The sequence below is a fragment of the Etheostoma spectabile genome, chromosome 2 (assembly GCF_008692095.1).
Source record: "Etheostoma spectabile isolate EspeVRDwgs_2016 chromosome 2, UIUC_Espe_1.0, whole genome shotgun sequence".
NCBI lineage: Eukaryota > Metazoa > Chordata > Actinopteri > Perciformes > Percidae > Etheostoma > Etheostoma spectabile.
Window position 1 is genome coordinate 3,783,215 of NC_045734.1, and position 9,084 is coordinate 3,792,298.

The 9,084-nt window shown below is 42.0% G+C and overlaps 1 protein-coding gene across 3 annotated transcripts in view; it reads right to left on the reverse strand.

The window, feature by feature from the left end:
- rasal3 (RAS protein activator like 3) overlaps window positions 1-9,084 on the reverse strand; it is a 29,341-nt gene that overhangs the window by 15,505 nt on the left and 4,752 nt on the right. Inside the window, exons 2-17 of one of the 3 annotated variants that reach the window (XM_032524232.1) lie at window positions 8,923-9,050; window positions 8,645-8,723; window positions 7,502-7,569; window positions 7,316-7,398; window positions 6,592-6,721; window positions 6,360-6,458; window positions 5,606-6,274; window positions 5,346-5,490; window positions 5,104-5,248; window positions 4,774-5,010; window positions 4,494-4,695; window positions 3,582-3,673; window positions 3,373-3,486; window positions 1,740-1,926; window positions 1,356-1,466; window positions 242-432 (exon numbers count right to left, since the gene is read on the reverse strand). In XM_032524232.1, coding sequence (XP_032380123.1) covers window positions 242-432; window positions 1,356-1,466; window positions 1,740-1,926; window positions 3,373-3,486; window positions 3,582-3,673; window positions 4,494-4,695; window positions 4,774-5,010; window positions 5,104-5,248; window positions 5,346-5,490; window positions 5,606-6,274; window positions 6,360-6,458; window positions 6,592-6,721; window positions 7,316-7,398; window positions 7,502-7,569; window positions 8,645-8,723; window positions 8,923-9,050 — 2,680 coding nt within the window. Of the gene's footprint in view, window positions 1-241; window positions 433-1,355; window positions 1,467-1,739; window positions 1,927-3,372; window positions 3,487-3,581; window positions 3,674-4,493; window positions 4,696-4,773; window positions 5,011-5,103; window positions 5,249-5,345; window positions 5,491-5,605; window positions 6,275-6,359; window positions 6,459-6,591; window positions 6,722-7,315; window positions 7,399-7,501; window positions 7,570-8,151; window positions 8,454-8,644; window positions 8,724-8,922; window positions 9,054-9,084 lie in introns of those variants that run through there. The other 2 variants (XM_032524223.1, XM_032524240.1) reach the window with 2 other exon arrangements.

Sequence of the window (9,084 nt, forward strand, 5' to 3'; positions counted from 1 at the left end):
TATAGAGTGTGGTCTAGACCTACTCTATCTGCAAAGTGTCAAGATGATGATTTGATATTATAAATTAAATTGAACTGAAATTGAATTGAACTATATCCAGTTTTACCACATACACAGCACTGACCCTAGGATCAGACAGTTGTAAAATGATGGAGTTACAATAACTATATACTGTATATAAACAGAATACATTTGCTGACATTTAGAACATGCACATTACTGTTTAGCTCGACTATCATACCTGAAGGTGGCGCTGGCGAGCTGCTCTTCTCGCACAGTCAGCTGATCCTGGAGCTTGGTCACCTCAGCCTGCAGCATTGCATTCTGGTCCTGGCTTTGGATAATGAAGTCCTCCAGGCGCTTTGCCATGTCCAGCTCGCGCTCTGTCACCTGCTCTATCCCCAGACGAAGCTCTGACAGCTCCTGAGCATGCTGGGATGTGAATGACAATTTGACATTTTATAATATTATATTCCATTCCATTAGCTATACTTGTGTATCCCTTGGTGCAGGGGTTTACTATAAAGGAGCCATCTTGGGCCATGAAAGCTTTCAAAAATTGGTTTGGAGCCGCAAAACATATTTACAGCCTATTAAAACTAAATTATCCAATCAACATTACTAATAGTTCTGAATGAGCATTTGATAATATGGTGAGGTTTGTTGTAAGTTTAATTGCCCTGTCTTTTGACCAGAGTATGTTTACTCTGTAAAAAGTACAATTGCTCTGCTTTCTGCAGTACTTCCAAAATCACTCTCTCTCATCACAAGCCAGATACCTACAAATGCAGTGTGCTTGTTCTGGAAATGTCGTTTATTATACTTTTTAGGGATTTGGAATCCATAGCAATGGAAACTCAAGACCACTCGGTCAAAAAGTAAGGATAAAGCGTAGTGGCCGTGGGCATACAACAATAATACATTTAAACTAAAATGTTTTTTGTGTTATTCATTTCCATATTATTAGTATTTGTTCTTTTTGGACCCACAGGAGAACCCCCTGCCATGGAGGGTCACAGAGGCAAGAGCCGACCCCAGCTGACATTGGCCCCTGGACATTTCACCAGTCAATCATAGCGTTGACTCATAGAGACGGAAAAATATTCATTCTCACATTCAACATTTCATCAATTTTGAGTCACCAATTAACCCAAGCTACATGTTTTTGGAGCACCCGCACAAAAACCCACACAGGCACCAGGAGATCATGCAAGCTCCACTCAGTAAGGCCACATCAGTTGCCCCCAGGCCTGCAGCTTTGCCACCCTGTGTATTTTATGAAATGTAAGAATGAAACCTTACACTACACAGCCAGAATTATGATACTTTAGTGGGGAAGCAGGTTCGACACATACCCTATCCAGTAAGTTGAACTGCTCATTCTCAGTCTTCATCTCACTTGACTCTCTGTTTTGGCTGACTTTGAACCATGGAACCAGAGCATGTGGGCGTTTGACACTGGCACTCTGAAACAAAAGGAAACATCACAAAGGAACAACATCACAACAAAGGAAACGTCTATTTTTTTTTTAATTCCTTCCAAGTAACCACACAAAGTCATACTATCTCTGTGTTAACATACAAGTCAACACATGTTTATTACTATTGAATAAACATGCATCATTTCAAGATAGCCTACTCCAAAAGTAGTAATGCCAGTATTAATAGCAATGGCTTGAGCTTCTGAGTTCAGTAGCCAAAAAAGCCGAGCTAGGCTCACAGTTCCTTTTTTTACTCACAGTATTTGGTAATGAGATAAGAGGTTGGTTGGTCTCCATCTCTTGTTCGTTGTCAGCTGTCGGCAGAGTTTCCGAACTTATCTGCCTCTTCAAGGTATGTTTTGCCTGACCAGGACGTCTGTGTGGAGCACTCTGAGTTCTGGTGACTGGCTTCCTCGCTCTCATACTCCTCCGAGTCCTGCCATCCCTGTCCAGTAAATGAATAAACGCATGCATGGATAAATGTATTAATTATTCAAGTCTCGAAAAAAAGGAAAATCCTGCACTCTGCTCTTGCTGTAGCATCACCATTTAATTAACGTTCCGGTCCCTCTGGGCCTCCGTCAAGTGTATTTTAGTATACTTGTGACGAAGGTCCAGAGGAACTGAAAAGTTAGTTTCTTCACAAAATGGTGATGCTGTAGCAAGAGCAGCATGTGAGATTTTACTTTTTTCAAGTCTGTGATATTTTCCAACGCACAGAACAAGTGTTGGATGTGCAAATTTTTTTGGGGGAAAAAATGTATTTAAGTGCCGTACATCAAATGATGGTATTTGAAAAGTCTGCAAATTATTTTAGCAGGTTTAACCATCCTATACCTGTACTGGACACTTTGTGTATGCATTTATCCCAAAGTGAGTTAAGGATGATGGTGATACTATGTTGGAGCCTTTCACCTACCACAGATGTATTGCAGTAAAACAAAGTGAAATGGTACTTCTTTTGCACATGGTGCACCTCTGGCTTTGCCAAAAAGATCCGGAGCCCATAGCTGGAGGTCTAGCATCTAAGCAAGTCTGGCCTACCTGCATTGTAGCTACCACAAGCCTAGTGTGGATCAACGGAAACACATTTCCAGGATAATGCCTGACATGTCCCTCACCTTCAACTTGCTGTTCTCAAACTCTGTTCGCTACGGGAAATAACAATCTTTGAGCTAGCAAGCTACACGCTGAAAATATAAGTTTTGAAGAAAAATTGGTACATGCAACAAGGCAAGCCTGCTGGGTTCTTTCAGGGAATGATTGTAAAGATTTACAAAGAATATTTGTGCGTTTAATATCTAGCTGGGACAGTTTGGGTCTGACTGTTGGGGATTGCTGTGGACAAAGTACAAGCAGCGATACACTGGTAAGAGCAAATGAGGTTTGTATCCAGCTAATTTAAATAGCTCAGGTTACAGTATTTTGTGAACAGTTAACTTCATGTAATATTGTATGTGGCGTTTTCTTTTGTTCCACCAAAACTTCCCCAGATTATTTTGGAGAGCCAACGTTGCTTTGTCCGGAGCTTAGCACCACCCATGACGCTTGTGATTGGTTTAAAGAAATGCAAACAACCCAGAGCTTTTTTTTTTTTCTCCTATTCTAGAATTGAATTGTGGTGGAGCCACAGCGCTGTGGAGTGTCAGAATTATAATAACTGTATTGATCCCCTCAGGGAAATTGTTTAGTTGCAGTTGCTCACAGTCAAGTTAAAGGTAAAATAAGAGTAAGAAGAGTAAGGTCTGGCAATGCCAGACTCCTATAAGCCATACTGGATTAGAGGCAGAAATGAAAACAATGAGGGGCAGTCAGAAATCTCCTTTGTGGTTATTGACCTTAACCCCAGCAATATTGGCTGGGCTCATTTACAGACATACAACTATCATACCCATCTTGTAGGCCTTTGGAGTCCACAGGAAGCTGCTGGAGGGATGGTTGGTGAGGGCTATACTTGCTCAAGTCTCTAGGAGGAACGTACTCTGGCTTGGCTTGTCCCATTTGGCTGCAAGAAGTAGCATGTAACAAAACCATGTTGAAGTTTATAATACAAGTTACAAGTTGCTGACCAGTCAAATAAGATATAGGCTTTAAACATACCTGCTAATTATGATCCGATGTGCTTCGGGGCCCAGTGACTCTGTTATCTGGTTCAGAATGGAAGGCAGAGGGTGCAGCTTTTCAACTGTGTCCTGAGGGAGAACCAATCTGCATGTTAGGCCCCATATAGTATACGCTTTAGATATTCGATCATTATCTAGATACCTTAAATGGACAAGAAAAATGCCATTAAGACAAGCTGTACACGCAGACATCAATCAGGATATAGTCAATTGTGCCTGACTATATTTGGAACTGGTCTGGCAGATTGAAATGGTAAATGTCCAAAACCAGCTCTTTCCAAATAGTGTCTTGATACAGATCACATTTACTCTTTAATTATTAAAAGTATTTAAGCATTTATTAGTACCCGCTAAATAATTTTTTTCCAATCACTATTATTTTTCTAACACTTGATCCTTGTTGATACTAAACAGTAGGTTTAGGTAATCAAGGTTTTCCTGCAGAAGGTCAGAGGGAAGAAAAAATAGTTATGACCAAAAGTTGGATGTACATGGACAAAGAGAGGGATACGAAATGAGGAGAGAAGATAATCTGTATTGCCTTTTGCAAAAGTCCAGTGTTTAACCTGATTGACCATGAAGTTTGATGTATTAAGTCCAGTCAATGCATATCTTAGAGGGAGACTCAAAAGGAAAATCCTGTTTTGAATAGAATGATGTATACTGTCCTCGATCCACTCAACTCATCTGATTAGTGATAAAAACAGATATGGTGTAATTGGTTCCAATGGTGGGAAGTTTAGAGTCCTGGCTGACACAGGGATACAGGAGAAATTAAAGATTCCTTATAAGAAATCTTCATCAGCTACACACAAATATTAAATACTGTGAGAGTTACACAAAGCTTTACAACTAACTACCAACTGGACTCATTGGTTATCTGTCCTACCTGGTCCCTCTGATAGATGATGTCGACCAGAAGGCCATGGAGCACAGCCAAGCGCAGAGGCAGATCCACGTAACCGTCGAAGGAAGACATTGGCATTTCTGTGTCTCCATTTGACACTGTTTGTAGAAACCTCCTCATTCCATCCCAGTGCTGCTGCAGGAATTCATTCATAAAGAGCATGTACTCCTCCTTCTCTCCAAACCTGAATCACAACAAAATTGTATTGACTTAAACCACTTTTATCCTCATTGGAATTTGTAGCAGATAAGTAGCCACTCACAGTGTGAAGTTGGCCAGATTCTGGATGACTTTGGCGGTTAAGGTGAGGGTACGCAGGGTGTTTGGCTCTGGATAAGGCTGTGTCAGACCAAAAAGAGAAGGACTCAGGATAGCAGGACATAAGAATCGAAGGAAGAGGGAAGCAGAGATGAGACGCTGGCCAATCTCTGGTCTGCTCTGGTCTTCACACAGTTCCATCCAGCTGGAGAAGATCTTGTTTAACTCTTCAGGAAAGGGTCTTTAGGCAAGAAACATATCAAGCATCAGCTTAGTGAATTAACTGGCCTAAACATTTACTATTTGTTATTTCATGTCTTTTCTCCTCTCTCACCCATTGGTCGAAAGAATCTTTTGCACCACCTCCTCGCAGGCTTCCATCAAGTGCTTGTGGTTGTTTGACAATTCCGAGGCATGGCATTTACGAGGGTCAACTTCGTAGTTCTCCACCGACGCGTAAAGTCGGTTGATAAAGTCTCCTGCAGTAAAAAAGAGAGCACAGAGTTTTGTGAAAACAAGCAAAGCACCAACCAATACTAAATAAAAGAAGCCACCTTTACCACTAAGCTACCTTACCTAGTGTGGCAATGAGGTACTTCTGGCCAACCAGCTTCATATATTCATCTATGGCTTTAGTGGCCAACGTGTTCTCTCTGAAGATCATTGCCTCCTTCTCTCCAAGACGCTCCACCTCTGCACTGCCAAGATCAAGGAGGAACTCCTGAAGCATACACATTTAAATAAGAAAACAAATGTTGAATTATTCATTTTTGTTTTATTTTAAAGAATCTGACTGTGATGCAGTTAGCTTTTATGCATTTTCTTTTAGACTCCACCTTGGCTTTGCCAATGCTCTGCAGTACATGGACCAGAGCTCCTGCCAGCTCTTCCTTCTGCTTCACATTTAGAAGTGGTTCCAGGTTTCTGCACATTTCCACATAATCCACCGTCACATACTCGGCAAATTCTTTGTATTTCTCCATGGGCAGCACTTTCAAATTCTGAGAACGGGCCTTGATGCGGAGTGAAGCCTGTGGCCCCAGCGGTTCTTTGTTCCCTGCTGTGCCTGAGGCCTTGTATGGAGTAATGGGATACCACTTCTCCTGATAGGTCCTCCCTCTGATCTCAGCTAATGGTATGACCACACTGCCCAGTGGGTGCAGGCTGATTTCGTCTCGGGAGTGGCGCTTTTTCTTGGGGTCTTCTTCGCGAAAGAGGTGCAGAGTGATTTGGGAGACACAAGGCAAGTTGTCTAGCTCAAAGAATTCCCCCCAGAATAACTGACACCCTCCGGTCACGCCTCCACTGGCCCCCAGACCTCCTGAAGTGGAGTTGTCCCCTGCCTGGCTGGAGCGGTTAGGCAGCTTGCCAACAGCTCGGCTGCTGGTGCGGGCAAACAGGGTCCCGTCCAGGTGTAACTCGCAGTAATAACTCCGTTTGGGTGGCAGATCCTTTGCTTCATTTACCCACAGACTCAAGGAGTTCTCTGTACGCTCGATGTTATCCTGTGAACAATGATGCGTTTAGTTTTTTTGATAAGGATTTTGATTTTGCATGACACCATTTTTGGAAAAATGGCTAATGGCTTACCTTGTTGGGCTGGGCAGCCCTTCTCAGGTCTTCAATCCAGCGATCACGTTCTGCAGCTGAGGAGCAGCCAAAGCAGTGGGTGTTCTCGGAGTTTATCACCTATAAGCACATTGAAGCCAACAGGACCATGTTAGCCTTACTGGAATGGAAAGTTTATTTCTTCAAAACAATGGAAGGCACCGTAGGAAGCTCCTTGAGGAGCCTGAAAGAGCATCATTGACAGAATTCACACCTCAAAGCAGTATTTCTCCCCCAAAATGGAGCTGTGGACCGGCCTGATGACAGTGCTGGTGTCTGCACTCAGATCTAGACTCTCCACTGCACTGACTGGAATGGACACTGACTCCCGGGAACCATAGTGCCTTAGAAATTATCAGAGTACAAAAAGCCAGTTCAAATGGTAGAAATGTAAAAAATACCAATTAAATATATTATGAATTGTCAAGGTTAGCAAAATTTACTTTCACCTTATACTACCCATTGTTACACCTGCAGGACCTGTGGGACTCTAGCTCTATGTAGAACTTTCACACATATTAAAGGTTACATATGTTTGGGATATGTATTGATAGATTAGAATCTCTTCTTTCTTGTCATTGGGATAAGTTTAAAAAAGAATCAAACATTTTGTACAGACATTCATGGTCCCCTAGAGGTTGTAGCTGGTAACCATGACACCTGCTAAACATCAGCATTTTATCATTGTTATTGTGAGCATGTTAGCATCCTGAAGTTAGCATTTAGCTCAGCCTCACAGAGACACTTGTGTGTCTGTTATACATTTGCCCTAAACTTCAACCCAACATTAACGTAAACAGCCATAAATCCAAACTATGTCTGCATTCAAGGTTTCATGATGTTCTGGATTACAGAGCACAACACAAACAAAACAATATTTGGATGTTCAAGTGGTTAGCCCTGAATGTACATAACGTGGGGCCTCGTCCCTGCTTTACCTGCTCGCTTTGTTTAGTATAGGGTTCAGTTGGGTGTTGCTGTTCCTCTTGGCCCTGTTCTCCAGACGTCGCTTGATCAGTGCCTTAGGGCGACAGAGGCAAGCATGATGCCATTAGAACAATTACGTAAAACATCAACAGGAAATGCAGGGGTGGCAGAAAGAATGTTTCGGATGTCTTACTCACCCTTACACCGCCATCTTGGTTCTTTGGTCGAGGGCCACCTGCTGACCCCACGTTGTCAGGGCTACATTCTAAGTATTGGGGAAGAAATGAACACTTTGATATTGACAATTTAATTTTTATAAATTCCTTTTTTTATATTCTCTGTTTCATGTTTTAGTTTAGCCAAAGGCAACTATACACAGGAACATAATTTATTTCCATTTATTGTTTGCAGTCAATACTTTGAATCTGAATAACTGGTTTCCATGACTTAATTATACAAACCAAATGTTCGATTGGAACTCTTTTAGGTTTAAACCCTTTTTTCAAAATTCAGTGTTGTCACCAACTCTCAAAACAATAGTCAAAGCGGTAGTATTAGCAAATTCTTTTAGATTAGGCCACACAGGATGTGGTATTTAACTGGAACTGCAGCTATCAAAGTAGAGTTTATAATTTGTTTATAATTCACAAGCAGACACTCTTCTTATTGGAACCCATTCAAAGCTTTGCAGAGGATGAAATTACAAAATCACATTTCTCCATGATTTGCCCTGATTTTTCTCTTCGGTGGCTTTTTTAACCCTTTAATTATAGGGTAAAGATCAAAGATGTGAATAAAGAACAACGTAGAGTACTGTGAGACACATTTTACCTTCTTTTTAGCTTACCGAAGGCCCCGCCACAAACAATCCAGCGTTTAAATCCCATCATTTTGTCCAAAGGTGTGCCGAGGTGTGTCTTGTTAGTTAGATGTCTGCCCCTTTAACATTGCCTTTGTCTCCTCATTAACATATGTTGATGGTGACAATGTGCCAACCAGCCAAAAACATTACAGGATCGGTCACTTCCACACTGCAGCTTCTTCTTAGTGAAAACGCCAGAGTTGAATGGAAGCAGATACTGGCTATGCCCTCTCTCTCACTACGAGTTCTCATTGGACTGCTACAACACGCAGGCAAGATGCTATCTTCCCCAAAAAACATAGAGGAAGTAGTTTGACAGTCATTCGCACAAATAAACATTCAGCTATTTCCTCTGCGACTGTCTGCAGAATCATACTGTGCTGCTGTGATGTCAGTAGCAGCTACTTACTCATTTGAAATACAGGAATTTGTTCTTTATTTTACCAAATGTATACATGCGTGCGGGTGATGTATTAACCTGTGTCGATATCTACGAGGTTCTGCATGCTGAGGTTGGACAGGCAGCTGCTGACACGGTTTCGGGTCCACATTGTTGGCTGAGGAAGACACACACACACACACACACACACACACACACACACACACACACACACACACACACACACACAAACATATTTTGTCACTTTAGAGGACGTTTAGTGCTTTCACCTTTCTGCTTTACATTTTTCACAATATGTAATGTCTTTTGGTGAACCATGGGGAGTTGATGAGTGGCTTGTATGTGTGTGTTGGCACCTCTTCCTCTGGAGAAATGAGAATTTGTCCATCTTCAAGCATACAGTTGCTAATGTCCCATAAGGGCACCTCCTGAGGCGGGGCCCATTGTAGTCTTGGGAGTTCAGTGGGGAGATCCTCACCGACATCTGCTATACATACAGCCACACACACACACACACA